This window comes from Aquila chrysaetos, chromosome 11 (genome assembly GCF_900496995.4).
Source record: "Aquila chrysaetos chrysaetos chromosome 11, bAquChr1.4, whole genome shotgun sequence".
NCBI lineage: Eukaryota > Metazoa > Chordata > Aves > Accipitriformes > Accipitridae > Aquila > Aquila chrysaetos.
The window spans coordinates 18815674-18834452 of NC_044014.1; the positions used below are offsets into that span (position 1 = coordinate 18815674).

Sequence of the window (18779 nt, forward strand, 5' to 3'; positions counted from 1 at the left end):
CTGCAGGCCTATGGCCAAAGTCCTGCAAATGCCCGAGTTTTTCCCCAGTCTGGAAAATAAACTCCCAATTGTGTTTTTTATGTCCCCCAGGAGCTACAGTGGGTATGGACTACTGTTAAAGACTGCTGCCCTTTGACATATGCCTTCCCAAAAATAAGACTGATTTCCCATCTCTACACACTAACAGGGTGAGGAGAAACAGGCTGTATATAAAAAACATCTATAAATATAAACAGCCAGAAGTTCAACATATTTCAGATATGATCCCTACGCCCTTGCCCCTGGCAACCAGGTACTCCACTTACAAATTAAATCAGAGCTGCTCAATATCTGGCAAAAGTCTGATATTTTCTGCCCCCCCTTGAATGACTCTGGACAGAAAGCAAAAAATCAGACTGTTGGTATGCAGTAAAACCACATAAAAAGAAGTGGCAGGTATAATGAGAACTATCCTACTAAAAAACTGTCACAATTATGAAGTTGTCTTTAAGACAATGGTTAAGCATGTTTGTGAACATTAAAAATCCCAGTTGTAGCACATAAAGGACAAATATAATCTAATTCCTTTAATGTCTGTTGCCCAATCCATGTTTGGATAACTGAAGGTCTGAGAAACAAATCCAGCAATGCAGAAGAAAAAATAAAAATCTGTAACTTATATTTATTAGGTAAAACTGAATTCCATTAGAGTACACAGAACAAAAGATTGCAAGGAGGAATTAAACAGACACTTAAGGCATAAAGAAGTGAAGGCATAAACCAACCCTGGAGTATGAAACTGCAGGAACAGTGGTAACACAGAAAGGCAAAACTGTGACAGGAAAACAAAGAGAAAGACAGGGAACTGAAAAGAGAATATGAATGCTTAAGCAGCAGCAGAAACAAATGGAACAAACCAGAGAAATTACAGTACAACAGTAACAGCACTTTTTGCAGGCAAATAAAATAATTTTTTAAGGATTAGGAAGTTCTAAAAGCTACTGAGACAGGCTCAGCCACTTGCCCTAACACAGAGAGGGGTAAAAAAACAAACTTGAAAAAGAGGAGGAAAAGAAAGGAAATGGAATGATATCACGTCTTTCTGATGCTGAAATAAAATATCCAAAAACTTTATGTTTTGGAAGTTAAGATACTGGACGTGTACTACCTTGTCCTTTTCCAGCCTCCAGCAAAATACCATGATTTCAGATTTAGTTTCTAAAGGTGACAAACTCCTGCAATGATTTTTCATACTTTAAGAAATAACCATTTCCATTTCAGTGCACAGTTAGGAAACCAGGTCACCAGGAATTAAGATGACTGTTTGTCACAGTTTGGTTTAACGTATTACATGATCCAAAATTGCTTGGAGGTTTCTGCACCTTAAAGATAAACCAATACTTGAAATCAAGTTCCTTCAGTCTAGCCAAATAAGGAAATGATGGCAACAGGTAAAATATGCTGTAAAATATAATTAGCTTTACATATAAATGCTGATTTTATCACACTGTTTTCTCCTTCTCCCGTATGTATCTGATGAGCAATGAAAGTGTAAAATGGGGTTTCCTTCCTAAATCGTTATTTTAAATTAAATACACTCAACAGGCAAAATTTTAAAGTGCAATTCAGTTTGTAAAAAAAAACAACAACAACAACAACAAAAACCAACCAAAAAACCACAAAACAAAACCAAACACCTTCAGTAATGGTACTACTGTTTTTCAACATGCTGGTAATAACAATAAACCAGTCACAATAAAAATTGATGTAACAGTGAGCAGTCGCTGTGCAAAGTAATCAAGACAGAGGAATGATTTTTTTCAGATGGAAAACAACAAGGTAATCTTCAATAACAGAATTAAAAGTGGACTTATCTATGCAGTTAGATTTGGGTTTTTAAAGCAAAGGTCTAAACCTTTGCAAAAGCTTGTAAAACGCAGATCCTGAAACAGAAGCACTGCTGGCCAGAAAAGACCGATGCACTCCACCCAGTTCAAACTTCATTCAGGTAACTCCTGTCTAATTAAAAAGTCTTCCCTAAAGTTACATCAGATGTAACTTCAGCAAAACATGTTTTCACAGATTTTCAAATACTTAACATAGAGCACTATCCTTCAGAAAACCTCCTCCCTGAGTACATTTATGATAGTTTTCCTTACCTTTAAAAATAACAGAAACAATAGGATCTGGTTTCCCAAACTTGGTTTTAGGGATATTGGTAGCAGATTCCACAATCACCCGAAGCATTGTTTCCCGTCTTGACTAAACGTCGATTGTTACGAAAGAAATTCAAGGAAGTCTTAAATTTCAAACTCCTTAACTTCTGGACTGAAATGCTAGCAGGAAGAGGAGGCAGGGAATAGCTGGTTTACAGTAAAGAAGGTCTATGGGTGGATCTATGACAAGACTCGCTACTGAAGGCTACGAAAAAAAAAGAAGTACCTGTAAATTGACACCAAGTTCTGCGTTGCTGCACAAAAGAGCTGTCGTTAGTGAAATCCAGTTACAGAAAGGGCACAGTGTAAAAACGAGTGCAGGGGTTTTTTTGTTGTTGCTTTTATTCTTAAGCTGTGTGATAAGTCTCTCGTAAATAACCGAGGCAAAAATAAGCATAAGCAACATGAACATTAAACACAACTCTAGTCCTCAAGATACATCACATCTGCTTCTTGGTATACCAAGGTATTACATTTCACGATAGCTTATATTTTTTTTTCCTCTTAATTTTTAGAACTTCATTGTTCGTAACTGTTTTTACCTCGCCTCCGTGTCAGTGTATAATCACAAATATACGGTCTTCAAAAATGGTTTAAGTGCTCCCTCTTCAGTTGTGCTCTGGAACAACTACGTTTTACATAATACTACAGGGTCTGCATTTAACACGCTGAATTTAGTAGATCTCTTGAGAAATTATTAACATCTACACGCATAAAGAAAGAATAATTAAGGAAATACGTGCAAAACACGTGAGAAGACTCTCTGTATTGTTTGGAAGCCTATAAATACTTTGTCTTAACATAAATACATGCAGTAGATTGCACTAAAACAAAACTAAGAAAAACTTACATATTTAAGTAAAAAGAAGTCTTTGCTCAAAGCTACCCAGTGTTCAGCTTTACAGCGTTTTTTCTCAGCTGTAGACCAGATGCAAAAAACACAAGTGGTGCACAGTACCACTGCAAAATATGTTTTTAAGTAGAGATGAGAGGGGAAGCCAGCAAGATGGAGCAAAATGAGTCACATGTGGACAAAGTTCAGCCTAGTTTTTTACATGGTCACACGACAACTATCCTAGCTTATTACTTTTGAAGCCAAGATGGACCTTGCTTCCTTTCTAAAATTATGAAATTTTGGGTAGCTGAAGAAAAGGATTTCTGGGGAAAGAAAAGGTAATCCACAGCCAACATGTTCAGGAAGGAAGGAAGAAAAAGACACACAAGACACAGCACTGAGAAGACCCAGAAGACTTGGCTGAAGCATCATGACAGGCTGTTCCATCCCCACCCACCCCAGTCCCGCACAAGTCCCCCAGCTGGCCCATGGCCAGAGCCACAGGCCAGGCTTGCTGCCCCAGGCAGCTGGTAGCCACTGCACCCCCCCGCCCGAACAACACGTCGACTAAAGCCTTGCGCAGGGTGGGCGAGACACCCGCCGGGAAGAAACATGATGGGGCGACGACTTGCCACCGCCCCTCCTTCTACAGCCGCCCTTTAACAACGCAGCGGAAATCCCCTCAGGGGAAAAACGAATTACGGCCTCGCGAAGGGGAAACAACCGCCGCCCAGCCCGCTCCGAAGGGCCCAGCCGCCCCGGGCCAGTCCTCGCCTCATGGCGACTGCTCGCAAGCACGTGCGCTGGGGCAGGAAAACGAGGCGGAGAGAAGAAAGGCCCCCTGGCATTGGCCAGACAGGTCACGCGGCCGCCCAACGCCAGCCAATGGGGAGCTTCCTCTCAGGCGTTCTGCGGAGAACTCGGCAGCGCCCCGCCGGCCGTTAGCGGCCACCCCACGCCGGCCCAGCTCGTGCCCCTCCAGCCCCGCCCACGCCTGCTCGCGCAGCCCCCTCTAGCCAGTGTCTCCGCGGAAGAGTTCTTTAACCCCTCCCCCCGCCTTCTCTGACCCCTCGGCGACGCCGTAGCCCTCGCTTCGACTGTGAGGCGGCCCGGGCGGAAGTGACGATGCTGGAGCCGCGGGATTCAAACTCCCGGAAGCGGGGCTGGGCCGGGGCCGGCCGGAGCAGCCGCCGCCGGCGGGCAGAGGGTCCCTGCGGCGCCGTGTCCCAGGGCGCGCACGGGCCCGTTTGCTCCCCGCGCCCCGGTCCGAGAGCCGGCAGCGGGAGCCGGGAAGCCCTGTGCTGCCCGGGCTTGACTGAAGCTGCGTAAGAAGTCACGTCCGGCCCGTTAGCAGGGATTGCTCTTCCGTAACGCTACCTTTACTTTTTATAGGCGCTTAAAGATGAATTCCAAGACCGCCAAAGATATAATTATTGGCAAGTGGGGCTTAAAGTCGGGTAGCTCCAGACGCGAGAGTGATCTCGAGAAGTATAAGCAGGAGAACGCTGCCCTGAGAAAATCAATGGAGGAAGTCGTTAAAGGGAAAGGCAAAATGACCGACGCGGAAAGGAACGGGCTCCTAGAGGTGAGGTGGATGTGGGTACTCGGGCTGACGTTTGTGGTGTCCTAATTGTGCACGGTATCGTGAGTCTGAGTGTGTCCGGCTTTGGAAGCAGGATGCCGATCTCCTCTTAAAATTTAGTTTACTTTGATGTCACTGTTGTTTTAGTTTGACGTTTTTGTTCTCAAATATTTTTCAACGATGACTGAACTAATAAAATTACAATAATCTGACAAGGCTGTTAAACACAAAGACTTGAGGCCAGAGTGACAATTAGCCTATGAAGACCTGTCCTCACATGTCCAACTGTTTCGAACAGTTGGTCCCAGAGAATTATTTTGAATGCTTCCTGCAAAGAACCATGTTTGCAAACAGCTGCCTAAGAACACACTAAAAAGTGCTGAGCATTTGCTTGAACTGTATTCTCAAGCTCACTCAGCTATAGGTAAGTAAAACTGCAATCAGTTCACCACATTATTCTCCCATTACAACCGAAGAGCAGAAACTAAGACACTGCAATTTCTGTGCAGTAGTCCATTCAAGGTAAACCTGTGGTTGCAGAGAAAGAAGTTCAAGTCACACACTGTCAGGCTTCCCAGAAAGACTAGGAAACTATAAATGGACTCTTTCAAAGGATACAACTAATGGAGACTATGCACACTAACATTTCTGGGCTACTTCTTTTGACCGTAAGGCTTTTCATATGTCTGTGCTACAACATCAGTTGAGAAGTGCTAACCCAAGTACCAGCTATGGGTAGACAGCTCATGTACTGTTGTGGCTGAATTCGTGTATTTGCTGTGAGTGGTGGAGTTTCCTGCTTGCTCCGTGTTGGTTACTTAATATTGGATTCCTGCTTTACAGGTGGAAAATCACAGGCATGCTTGGATATACTAGGTAGTATTTGGTGTCAATATTTTAATTCTAGTGAGCACTGTGTGGTTGTCAACCACACCCTAAATAAGACTCTCTAAAATTCAATTTCTTTCAGTTTCTCTGTTATCTTCTCTTGACTTGATGTCAACATGTAGGATTTCAATGTCAACCTTTCTCAAGAAAAATGAAATGCTATCATAACAGAAGTCTACATAGAGCCCCAAGGTATCTCAAATGCAGTACTAATGCTATGTAATAATTACCTGTGCTGGAGGCCTGCTGAAAAGAGAGTGCCTGTTGAAAATATCTAATACAGCACACTTTTAAAGTAAAAGGCCAGACAGTTTGGCAAACAGGATCCTTCTCCTGAATGCTTTATTGTAACTCTTTTGTAACTTCACTTACAGTCACTTAGTTTGCAAGAAGGCTCTGCTGCTTCTCCAAAGCTACTAAATATGCTAACCAACACTAAGAAGTGTATCGCCAACCTCTTCACCGAAGTGGTTTAGAGTTCTTGTACTGCTTGGGTTTTAAGGTTCATATACTGTAGTGATCTGTATTCATATACAAAACTGAGTACCCACCAAGTCTGTGAAATTTGTTTCCCTGCATTCTTTCCTTGTTTTATCTACTTCAGGCTGGTTTTACTATCACTTGAAATATTTCAGATGATCACTGTAGTATTGTCTGTTTTGAGTAAAAAGTAATATTCTCAGCTAAATAATGACTAAGGGAGAACCTTTCAAAGTGAGTATCTTCTCAAACAGTTGTAAACTTGCTAATGCATTTGTTGCATAAACTGACACTTATTCATTTGTGTCACTCTCTAATTCTGTTTCATTTAGAAAATACTTTCCCTTGAAAAAGAAAAAGAAAATCACAACCGCCTGCTTGGAGAGAAGGACAAAGAAATCCAACATCTGAAAGATAAGCTTAGGTCAAAAAACAAGAATAGTGAAGTCTCCTTATTACAAAGTCAGCTAGAGGAAAAAACAAAGGAAGCAGAAAGGAGAGAACAGTTACTTTGTTCTCTATCAGAAGAAATGAACCGGTTAAAATGTAATTTATCCAGCGTTACTGCAAAATGTTCTGAGCTTGAAAACAGAGCCAGTACTTCTCAGGCACCCCAGGTAAGCACTGAGAAGTTTGCAATTGCAAATTCCAAGTCTAACCTGTTTACAGGTTAAACTTGGAATCTGTGCCCACTAAGGACCAGTATGTGTTATAAAATAGGATGGATTTTTAATCTTCCTACAAGTTGCGTTGCATGCTGAAATATTCTTGTATGAAGAGAGATGGTATCCAGATTGAATGCTAAATGAAGAACAGTGAGGGAACACAACTTCAGGCAATGCAGCTGGGGAGGGAATTCTCTAATGCTGTATGGTAAGGTTCCTTTTTCATGTTCACACGCAGGTGGTATGACTAGTGGTACTACATGTAATGATCCACTGTTGCTTAAGCAGGTATGCCTTCTTGGGTTTGTATGCGCAGTGATTAAACAGACTGACAAGGCAGCAGTAATAGACATGGGGCATTTATAAAGCCAAACTAAGCTGCTCACTTCATCTGGCTTCAGTCATGAGAATATCTTTCCCCTCTCTGCTCTTATGAATCCTCATTTGCCCCTCAGTTGTTAAAACTAGTTGCCTGTACTTTACACGGCATCACACATGGTAAATACTTCAATGTAACAGAAGATAGGACAAGAATAATGAGTTGCTTCTCTCATTTAAAGTGGTTAATAGGTATGGTGCCAGGTACTTGGAGCTTTTACAAGTGCATTTATTTTTCTACAGTTGTTTTTCCACCCCTGCCTGTTCTAATGTTCCATGGAAAATACAGTAGTATCTCAATAAGGGACACAGGGAAGTTGGTGTCTAGAAGTAGGTGCCTATAGGTCTTTTCCAGCTTTTGACCTGCAGATGGTGCTGGTTCCGCATGCTCTACCTGGAAGTTGAGTAATCTCTAGAAATTCAGCTTTAGCCAAATACATAGCAAAATACCTTAATTTACTAATTTTCAATGATAATAAATATATGTATCACTTCTAATAATGCAGTATCCTCAGAAATACCACTTTAAATGTAACATGTTTATTTTCAGTTTCAAGAGACTTTGAACTTAATGTATGTTAATTCAGCAGATTTCCATGATATTTTTGTCAATGAACCACCAAAATATCTTTTAGTTTAAAACCAGAATTTTCTTTTAAATTTTTTACTGATTTATCAATAGAGGACAACAAAATGTGACTGATGTTTTGACTGGATGTCTTGGAAAACTTGAAAACAAGTCTAGCAATGCTGCTTGAAACTGCTAGGTGGCACATGAGCAGCAGGAACAACAGTTTTATGACACATTTTTGAGAAAATTTTCACTGAGGCAGAGTTCTAATGTTCACAGAAATAGAAATCTGAGCAACTGTATTGTCTCTAAATCCTATTTTTATCAGGCAGTGCTGAAGTTTAATAATTGTATTCATGTTCTCCTGTATTTCTTCAGTTACAAAGCTTGTTCTAAATCATGTTCCAAAAATCACAGGAAAACTTTGGAAAAATGTAGCTTGGATTTGGGTAGTAATCTACATTTTTATCTCCTTAAAGTTCCCTCTATGTATCCATACAATTTCAAAAAAGCTTTCTATCATGCAGTGAATAAACATATCGGATCATGAAAGAAGTATAGCTGTTTAACTGCTCTCTAGTTTTAGATGGGTGTAAAGAACTCTCCAACTCATACTTCAAGCACTCTACTGTGGATCAGGTCTCAGAAAATCAGTCAGTATGTCCTTATCGTTCCAGACAGGCTTGCATAGTTTCCCATATGTTTATAAATCCTCCTGTTATGCCAAGGAAGTTGTCAAGGTCTCTAGCTTTCCCCAACAACTCCTATAGGTCTGGCTTATTGTCAAACTGGTATGAGGATATGAAAATAGAACAGTTACCTTTTTTGTTCATGTAAATAATACCCTGAATATCTTCATTTTTCAGAAGCTCTCCTGCACTCCTCAGGTCTTCTAAGATAGCAGTTCAGCAGAAGACACAAGACAGTCATCTTAGGAAATGTTTTAATATAACTATGAGTTGCAGAGTTATGGAAGAAATGAAATGTAAATCTTTGTCCTGTATCCTGCAGGAGACTTTGTTTTAAATCTATGAAATGGTTTTCTACATAACTTAGATCCTTTAAAAAAACCCAAACAAACAACTATAAAGATCTTTAAACACAAAAGGCATATGTATGCATCTTTTCCATTTTTAAAATATTCTTGTGCTGATTATGTGAGATTAATAGTTATACAGGAGTAGCTTTACTGTTTCAGCCATCTATTTTAAAGAACAATAACAGGTTGTTCTTTGCCTGCAGGAACTCATAACAAACAGCACTGGATCATCAACTAATCTTTATGAAGTTGAAAAACAACTGAAAGATGTAAGTTTCCTGTACAAAATTGCAAGTGCAAATCATCTGTATCAAGATGCGTAAGAATGTAAATTACCTTGCTTGGAACATCAGAACAAAGTGGTTGCTGACAAAATGGGAGCCCCAAGGAACCTGGTCTGACCTTGGAGCTGACACTGCCTGGGATAGCATGAGGTTGGATTAGAAACCTCCTGAGGTCCCTTCCAACCTGAATAATTCTATGATCCAATCAGATATAAAGTACATGTCCTTGTTCTTACAAACTTTAAGTTGCCATGATACAGTTTTAGTTTATTCCATTTTCAAGATGTGTTATATTTTATTTTATATTTGAGATTGAAAGGTTAATTCTTCATAATCTGGGCATGACTCATGAAAGCCTTTGTTTCAAAGTAATTTTCCCATTCCAAGAAGTAAGCCAATCAGTATTTAATATTGCTGCAATTTTAACTTATGCTCAACAACCTGACTTATCTTTCCAAATGAAGATGGGTTTTATTTATTGTACAGAGAAGATTACTACAACTTCCAGCTTATCTTTAAACTGTATAATATATAACTTTTTAACATTTTTAAGAAATAAGACTAATACTTTTAAAGTCTGATAAATTACAGAGGCTTTTTTATTGTTCTTCTGTTCCTTTTCATGAAGGCTCTTGAGAAAAACCAACAGTGGCTACTGTATGACCAGCAACGTGAAGCATATGTCAGGGGCCTGCTTGGAAGGATCTTTGAACTTGAACAGAAGTCAGAAACAGTTAGCCAACAAGAATCTAAAGAATTCAATTCAGAAGGTATCGACTTTATTGTTTCCCCACAAGTGACCCAAACCATAATTATCTATAGAATTAAGTTTTCTGAAAACAAATTATAGCACAATTAAAGAAAATCAAGAATTTCTTCTCAACATTTTGGTTTCTTAATGGTAAAACTTGGGTAAGTAAAATTTCTTTGGTTCCTGTTATCTAGCTATGTTACTTGATCAACAGTATTTCACGTTCTTATCTACTTCAAGGATGGTTTTTAATAGCCTTGACACTCTATTAGCAACCTCTCTGTTTGTGGAAAGTGTTGAGGCAAATATATATATGTATCCCATCCTCCAAAGTACACTTTCAACCTACATAATGGAAGCATTAAGGATTTATTAGCTAGGTGTGGATCAGGGTTTTTTAAATTTACTTTTTTCAAAATAAATATTATAAAAATTACTCAAGACTGCCATGTTCTTTACTTACCTGAACAGTTGTTACAGGGCACAAAAACCTGTGATAGGTTTTGGCACCTATCCAAAACTGTTTCGCAACATGGATCTGGCCACCTCTAGCTCACTTCTGTGCTATGCAGTTCCTCAGTAACGAGCACCCTCTCAGCACCACGCATTCAGATTGACTTGAGTGGTGCTTGACCAATGTGTGGAGTAAAATTAAAATCACGTTGAACAGAAGAACCCGAAGGAGCTGGCTTGCTTTTCTTATTATCAAATTATTAATTTCATATATGCTGCAACTGACCTGCAAGGTAAATTCACTAAATAGAACTAGCATTATCTGGAGTAAGAGTATGCCCACAGATACTTGCCACTTAGTAATTCATGTACAGTGGCTTGGTTTCTGTATTACTGCTTGAATCTTTGTGGAAAGCAGTAAAATATCATCATAATCTTGTTTTGGTGGTGTTCAGAAATCTATAAGCAGTATTTCAGAGGGAGACAGACTGAAGTAGCTCACCAGGAAATGTAACTCTGAGTTACTGCTGTCAAAGCTTTGTCATCAGAGCAGCCAGGAGACTAGGAGTAAGGGTATAAGAAAGTTCCTCTCTTCAGTAGCAGAAGACAGTAGCAGAAATCAAAGTTTCTAAGAACCTAGCTATACAAGTTGAAAGTAGATAGGACAACTTTTTCCAAGGAAAAAGTTGGTGTATCTCTGAGGATCTCACCATCCTATAAAGGAGTATCGCTAATGAGAAGGTAAGGCTTAGTTCATAGTTGAGGGGAGGGAGAACAGTCAAGCAAGAAACTCCCCCTAGTAACTTACAATTTGAAGAAGGAGGGGAAGCCTTCAATAGGAAAAGAATCAAAGTTAAGAAAATTACAGTGCCAAAAATCAGCAAAGCCTGTGAACTTCTGCATTTTGTTCTGCTTCTAGGTATATTTTGTATTACTACTGAATTTATACAAACTACCTCTTTTTTTTCCCTACTTACTAAACTCTCCTTGGGTCAACAAGCAGAAATTTTTCAAACTCTGGTTTAAGGAACAGTCACTAGCCAAGAAGCAGGCATTTTTTATCAAAAAAACTCTATCCTAGTCCCTTCTATTTGCAGTTTAGAAGTAAACGATGGCATACGATTTGAGGAAGATAGTCTGCAAAAGACAATGGAAGGTCTGGCTTTGGTCAACAATGGTGAAGTAGAGCCCATCAGATCCCCAGGTTATCCATATACTCCCCAGGGGAGGGAGAAATGCCAGCACCTTGGCTAAGGGGCCTAAATCTGGAAGTGAGAATCTAGCGCCATTGGGCCTTGCTTCCCATGTGTCAGTATAATGCCTGAGGCCACATAAGAACTATGTGTGGGTCATGGAGCTTGTGTAGTCAGGGCAAAGGATATAATATTGCTATAAGGGTTAGTGAAAGAAGTAGCTGTAGCACACAATACCACACGCAAGCCAAGTTGCAGTTTTCTGATAACTATATTGGGAAGGAGACTTCACGGCATTAGGAGTACTGAAAGGTGTTTTAACTAAAGTTTGGTGCCAGTCTGGGCTGTGAAGAGCCTAGAATGTCAACTTCAATCAATATACCTTAAAATCCTGTCAAGGATTTGGTGTTCTGATTTTTAAGTGTGTTGGTTGCCCCCCCCCCCACTATCTCAATTATTTCTTACTCATTAAGGTCATCTACAAGAGGAAAAGCAAAAATATTATGACCAGCTGTTACTAACTGCTAAGAGTGATCTTGAGACTGAAAGACGCACTATAACCCAGCTGAGATCTGAACTTAACGAATTCAAAAAGAAGTATGAAGAAACACGACAAGAAATAACAACTTTAAATGCCTTACTGCAGTCACAACAGGTTGCTGAAATGAAGACTCTAGAAAATGAAAATAAAATTAAAGGAGAGAAAGTGCAGAGACTAAAACAAGAAAATGAAACTATTAAAGGACAGCTCAGAGAAGAAAAGAAAAAGTCTGAAGATCTTTTATGTCAGGTAAGCGCATGCATCTAGAGGTTTAACATCATTAGCAAAGAATCAAGAGAGCTGAAAAGTCATACTTAATCAGAATGGATCATCACTCGCTTGCTCTGGTAACTGTTCTTTATGTATATCTAGACTCATGTTCTTGAGGTTAAAACTGAATACTTTCTTTAATATATTGGTTTGAATCAAAATCCAAACTTTTGTTAAGTTTCCTTGTTTAAATAAGGAACTTATTTGTTCACTTATTTCCTTGGTCTTATGGGACACAAGAGGGAGAAGTAAGAGAATACTTAATTGATTCTAATCTAGTTAATCCTCAAGGTTAATAGTAAATGAGAACAGGAAAGGTAAAAATTCAAGTCCATACAGGCTATTTTATCATGTGATCCTAACTATGGAATATCACTGATATTTGTTGTCACCTGGCTGCTACAAAATACATGTGGGCTTGTAGTTTCATACTTAGTGGATAAGCAGCTGTGTCCCTGGATAATAACCCCAGCCAACCATTGTGGCCATGCAGCTGGGGTTTTTTGTTTGGTTGTTTTTGTTCCATTCAGATGAGTTCCTGCATTTGGTTCTCTCTATGATGCCATGGGTAAGAACTATGCAGGCATGCCTGAGCACTAGAAAGCGATCGCCAGATAAGCAAGGGAAGGGACAGACCTTAAGTTGTCACTGTCTTGAAGATGGCTATGGTAGAAACCACTGAGAAGAGTTCTGTAATTCCCTATAAAGGCCTAAGATGTGCCTGTCAGGCAGGCTGTTCAATATGCATGGTTTACACTGTTGCCAGATCTGTTCTGTTGCTTTTGCATCAGATTCAAATTGTTTGCAGGACTTGCCCATCTCCCAGAGAGTACCTTGATGACTTCAGTGAAATAATTCTGTTCATATGTGAAGTTCTTAATTCTTCCTTCCTTCTTTTTTTTTGAGCCCAATGACTTTAACCACTCTGGCTGATCAGAGGCAGGGGAAGACATGTATGTGCTATATGTTTGTATGTAAAAATATTCAGTGCTTACCTCCTTTTGTTTGGAGTACTCATGAGGACTATGCCACTTCCCCTACATGGAGAGCTACAGTGATGTCTTGGAATATTCCTATCAGCATGGTGATGCTAAAAAAAAAAACAACCCAAAAAAAACCCCCTGTTGTTTCTTCTTGTGGACATGAAATCATGACCATGTATCTGCTGAAGAGAAACTGGAAAGTCCTCCTTAAAAGGACTGTCCTCAGGGCATCCAAATGAGATAGACTTGCTACTTGGAGAAGTTTAGGGTTGATAAAGCAATGTAGAACTGAAATTTGAAGTACGAGAATAAAATTTACTAGGCACCAAAGTAGGCTAAAACCAGAACAACAGTTTACCTCTCTAAATACTGTCTGATTCTCCCTGGTTAATAATGATTAAAAGGTGCTGTTGGTTTTGGGGGGTTTCGGGGTTTTTTGTTGTGTTTTTTCAGCTGAACAATAGCATTCACTACAAGAATTGATACATGCTAATAACAGATGATATTTTTATGTATGCATTTACTTAATCCATTATAGTATAGTACTTTCTGAGTCTTAAACTGGTTCTCTTCTATTAAAAAAAATATTGCATTGCTTGTTTTTTAACATAGTGGCATGTAAGTGCAAACATAGGTTTTGTGTGTATATTTTTGTCTGCATCCTGGCAATCACCTAGGAAAGTTCAGTTTGATTTTGTTGTTGTTGTTGTTGTTTATAACATCATTCTGCATTTCCCCTGCTCAATGCAATAATAATGCTTCCCTGAGGTTTTCTCCAGGGAAGCAGAGATATTTTAATTTGGTTTGGCTGTTGCATAACAGGCATACTTTTTCTGTTTGGTGTTGGAATATAAAAGTTTACTTCTATCCCTTTTTAGATTCATTATTTGTTAAACTTATTAACTGTTGTATATGGATGTTGTTTATTACAAATGTTTTTCTGTCTTGTAGGTGCAACTTCTTCGCAAATCATTGCTCAAACAGCAGGAGGAACACACTAGGATAGCTTTGTTGGAACAACAGGTAGCCAATTATATGCTAATACTTAATCTGTATTATGCACACAGGCTTTCTAGACTAACTTCAAATTTAAGAACGAGTAGTATATTAAAGTAATATTAGACATGAATATTCAACTGTGAATAATCTCCTGATGCTTCTAAAAATTTTGGCATGTCTGTCGAGGAAAATCTGTAATCTTTTACAGATAAGAGGGTGTGATCAAACTTAATGCTATTTTCTCCACAATCACTTGTTCAACTGTACACCCTCAGGTTAGGTATGGGAAACATCTGAATACCAATCAGCTTATTGAAGTTTTGTAATATACTCTTGATAAAGTTATACAAATAATTGCATTGTCATCTTTTCCATCTTCTTTATTTTTTCCAATTACATTCTTACAGATCTAATTGATATTATTGGGGAAAAAAAAAAGTTACACTTATTTGCTAAGCTTGGGTGTACAGTGTTACCCGTAGGTTCTGTCCAAATTATGTTGCTACAAGAAAGATCCTGGAGTAGAAACTGGCATTTTTAATGAGTACTTGCACTATATGCTTTTCTACAAAATGTTAAGATTGCAAGACAGCTTAAAATAGTCTCCAACCAAAATAACTTCAAATTCCATCTCTACTAAGGGAGAAGATTTTCATAACTAGGCATGTATGAATTTCACTGTAGTGAAAGCAACAAGTGACTTTTTTTTTTTTTTTTTTTAAATCCTATTTTAGGATATGATTGCAGAGTAAAATTTACTTTAAATATATAAAGGGGAAACATTTCTCTTTCTCTTCTCCACACCCCAATTCTTAATAAATTCTGACTTTAATTCTTTAATTTTTCACTTTGGGGGGTTGCCAGATCCAGATATGCACCACAGATTTTGAAAATGAAAAGCTTGATCGCCAGAACTTGCAGCATCAATTAAACAAAGTCCTTAAGGAACTGCGCAAGGCCAGGGAGCAAATAACCCGTCTGGAACCTCTGGTATGTAATGAATAACTTGCAGGTAAATTTAGTCAGGGATTTTGCATAAATGTACATCTTTTCATTTTGGGATCTTATTTCAACTGTAGTGAGTCTTCGGTTAATGTTATCAGATATTCACTGTAGGTCCTTACATCCTTTAGGTATGTGGCCCCAAGATGCAGAACCCTATGTCAGCTAGCTAGGCATTGTTTTTCTCTACAGCATGTATGGAGAACTAGTACTGCAGAAGGAGATCCAGAATAGTCAGGTTCCTGAGCAGGGAACACAATTGTATTTTGTATCACAGCATGTTACCTAGTTTGGACTATTGCACAATGACAAAGTTGCAGTATGCTTCTACTCAGACTTGCTGCTAGTGAACAGGACACAATCCTTAAATATAGAATTCCTCCCCCACCTCCATCTGATACAGGATGGGTGGGTCATTAAAACCTGGCGTTTTCACTTCCAAAAAGACAAGCTCCCTACTACAATGAAAAAGGACGTTTGTTGTACTATGAGGACTGTGGTCTGTTTGCTGCTTATTATACAAGCCCAAAGAAAGCCACCTAGATTTAAGCCCTAGACTGAATGGAGAAATTTGTAGGGAAAGATTAAGTATTAAGCAAGCCATTGATCTGTTTTGCTCTGTTGTATCCAGGATTGCCCTGGTCTTGAGCAGAAATGCATTTTGACTGTTGGTGCTTCTGGAACTCTACTATAAGGTATCTTGTAAGATGAGGTGATAGCTGAATAGGATTGTCAAAACTGCAGTTCTGGACTTAAATGACGTTCAAAATGGAAATCAGACACCTGTGTCCTTCATTAGATCAGGTCTGGGGCCAGTGTGATTTTTGCAGAGGAGATAAATGCAAAAGCTCCTAACAAGTTGCAGATGAGAAGAATTCTTCAGTGACTGCCAGACTACTCTCCCTCTTAGTTGTATGCAACTTGGAAGTATTTTCTCAAATGAGGAAGGGAATGGAATGAATCCTGAGATACTGATGTTCTTCTTCACTCATGTGTTGCCCCTTGGGAGAGCCTCACTTGCTAGGATTGCAGTTGCTGCTGCCAGGGGAAGCCCCTGGAAAACCTTCTAGGAGTACAGCAGAAGTTTGGGCAGAGCAGGGAAGCTACAGCTTTGAGTTTCTCTGTGCTAAGAAGCTGGAGAAGTAGCTGTCAAATGGACAACCAGCTGCGTTTTACAGTTAGGGTCAGCCTTCACGCACAGAAACTTCACGCATGGGATCAGGAGAAGAGAAAATTATGGCAGAGTTTTTGGGAAGATAGCTAGGCAGCATCCTATGTAGAAGGGGCTGAGGCATCATTTTATTAAGGAAAGATAGTGTGTGAGTAGCTAGGAAGATGGCTGGGGAAGGATTCCCAGTCAGACATTGTGGGAAACCTGTCTTAAATAGTCTGCAGAAAAGCTACCTGCAATCTAATTTAAATGTGGTGTTAGAATTGTACAACAGGCCCTTTGTAATCAACACAAGCAGCATAACTGCCTTTAGCCATCTTTAAAATTCTACCGTTAGTGCTATAACACACACAAGGCTTGTGTGCCATCAAACCTTAATATTTTTTCCTACAGTATTTGATCAGCGCATGCATGCCTCAATCTTACACTAAAGCTGCTTTTCCAGAAACTCCAGGAATCTGGACGTATGGAACCACAAGAAGATTTGCAAGCTGTGTTTGAAGAGAAGCTGACCATGTATGACAGAAGTCCTTCCCTGAAACATTCAAACCTTCTTGATGAAAGTTTTCTCGAGTGTCCCAGATGTAAAGTGCAGTATCCAACAAGCCAGCATAGAGAATTACTAGCACATATTGACTTCTGTACAGCTTGAGCTCCAAATGGACTTACTGTATTTGCTTTATACACACTGCCAACGTGCTTTTCTACAAAGGCAAAAGATCTTTTTAAAGCTTTTTTCTTAAGGTTGTATAAAGGACTACTAGTTTTATATTCAGTTCCACAAAAACATTATAGTTATTTATTTGGCCTCAATTATTTTACCCGATGTTTTTGCAAAAAGCAGCTACTGCATTTTTGGTTGCAAATGGAAATATTTTTAGAATTGGGAATATCTTCAAATAGTAAACTACTGACTTATTTTTTTGCACTATTAAAAATGAGAACAGTAAAAGCACACCTATTGTGTCAGACTTTATTTTCATGTTTGCCATATCCAGTTCTTGGTTGGTGAATCCTGATGATTGTGCTTGTACCTTAACTGACAGTAATAGCTGCAAAAGATTTTTGGCCCTCGTAGGTGTACTATATATATATTTATATATACATGGTATGTGTGTATATGTATAGTATGTACAGTGTATATGTACATGTATTATATATATGTATCATATACATATGTAATGTATCACCATCTTGATACATTAAAACTCAGAAGACTCAAGCTAGATCTTTGCTGCTTAAGATTCATGTTGAAAACATTAATCATAAGTAGCTTATTTTCCTGAACCACAGTCAGGTGTGACTTAGAGCTCATATAAAAATGCTGACCAAGGTTTAAGCGCTTCTCAAAAAAATTGTCATTGGGAAAACAAACTTCCTAGCAAATACAAACCTCCTTGGTACTGAAAAAAGTTTGTATTTCTGACAATGTCAGAGACCATTTTTGAAGTTTGGATATGGAATTATGCTGAAGTAAACTTGTTTGCACTTCTGTATTTTAGACGCTAAAGTTAGGCAATGCCAGTTATTCAATCTGTTACATTTGACAAATGCCCCAGTTTAAAAGTGCAGTTTTTAATAAATTGCTCTAGTGGACTTAAAGTGTCACTGTATTTTGGTATTAATACAGAAAACAAGTTAGCAATAAATTCTTGCAACAAATTAGAAACTGGCAAAAAATTCCCTTATGGATTTGCAATCACAGTGTTATTTTCCTCTAGCACCTTGTCGTGGTGTAAACCTGGATCTGTTGCTAGCATTTTGCTCCTTGCATATGTAGTTAAGTCCAACAGGCAGTTCTTTCAACAAAAATTATTAAATTGAGGAAATTTTACAAAGATACACGAGTAAAGATAAATTTGCTTCTTGTACAAGTTTATAGTTGCTGAGGACAGTGAAATACCCAAGGTCTATCTTTCTCTGGTATACTGATTCTAATTGCTAGCTAGTGTCAGCTCTTTCCATCATGCTTTGCTGCAAACTATGCATTTACCCCATAATGTTCACCCTAATCTCTGATGGTTAAACCTTATTCTGAAATATAAGGGTGTTTTCCAAGTTGTTTTCAATAACTATTATAATATTAAGTGATGTTGTTATTGATTAAATCCAGTGTTCGTGAGACAGAAAGAAAATGTTAAAAGCTATTTTCTTTATATCTGAAATATCTTTGCCACACCTATTTTACTAGCCACTATCTATCCACTTTTCAATTTCTCTGACTATGTCTCAGGCTAGTCTTTGTGTTTGACAATTTGTTCAGTTGTAGCAACAGGTTTTCTGACCAAAGATATGATGAACTAATGAGTAAAACAGAAATTATGCTTCAGAATCTCATGGTTTTGCCATGAGAAAAATTGTCTTAATTTTATGTCTGTCTGTCTTTCTAAACATCTTTTAAATTCAGGATAATATCTATCTCTATTATCTAATAATCTCTAATTAAACTACTTTTGGAAGTTTAAGTTAGTTGTCTTTTAACAGCACATTAATCAGCTA

At 38.7% G+C, this 18779-nt stretch overlaps 2 protein-coding genes across 6 annotated transcripts in view; one reads left to right on the forward strand and one right to left on the reverse strand.

The window, feature by feature from the left end:
* MYOF (myoferlin) overlaps window positions 1-2346 on the reverse strand; it is a 72993-nt gene extending 70647 nt beyond the window's left edge. For 3 of the 4 annotated variants that reach the window (XM_041127205.1, XM_041127206.1, XM_041127207.1), the window contains exon 1: window positions 2139-2241. In XM_041127205.1, coding sequence (XP_040983139.1) covers window positions 2139-2226 — 88 coding nt within the window. In that variant the 5' untranslated portion in view covers window positions 2227-2241. Of the gene's footprint in view, window positions 1-2138 lie in introns of all 4 variants that reach the window. The other variant, XM_030029719.2, reaches the window with a different exon arrangement.
* Window positions 2347-4133: 1787 nt separating this feature from the next.
* CEP55 (centrosomal protein 55) lies at window positions 4134-17945 on the forward strand. Of its 2 annotated transcripts, none has more exons than XM_030029721.2 (8): window positions 4134-4615; window positions 6313-6597; window positions 8837-8902; window positions 9546-9687; window positions 11788-12104; window positions 14060-14131; window positions 14972-15097; window positions 16674-16970. In XM_030029721.2, the coding sequence occupies exons 1-8, from the start codon at window positions 4433-4435 to the stop codon at window positions 16779-16781; spliced, it is 1299 nt and encodes a 432-aa protein (XP_029885581.1). In that variant the 5' UTR covers window positions 4134-4432; the 3' UTR covers window positions 16782-16970. The 2 variants fall into 2 exon arrangements, with proteins under 2 accessions (XP_029885581.1, XP_029885580.1); XM_030029720.2 differs by having other exon boundaries at window positions 4135-4615; window positions 16726-17945.
* Window positions 17946-18779: the final 834 nt, after the last annotated feature.

Excerpts from the sequence above, each read along its gene's own strand:
- CEP55 (XM_030029720.2), top strand. The coding sequence starts at position 4,433 with ATGAATTCCAAGACCGCCAAAGATATAATTATTGGCAAGTGGGGCTTA. Across the intron at positions 6,598-8,836 it reads GTACTTCTCAGGCACCCCAG|GAACTCATAACAAACAGCAC; the intron begins GTAAGCACTGAG and ends CTTTGCCTGCAG. Across the intron at positions 14,132-14,971 it reads TAGCTTTGTTGGAACAACAG|ATCCAGATATGCACCACAGA; the intron begins GTAGCCAATTAT and ends GGGGGTTGCCAG.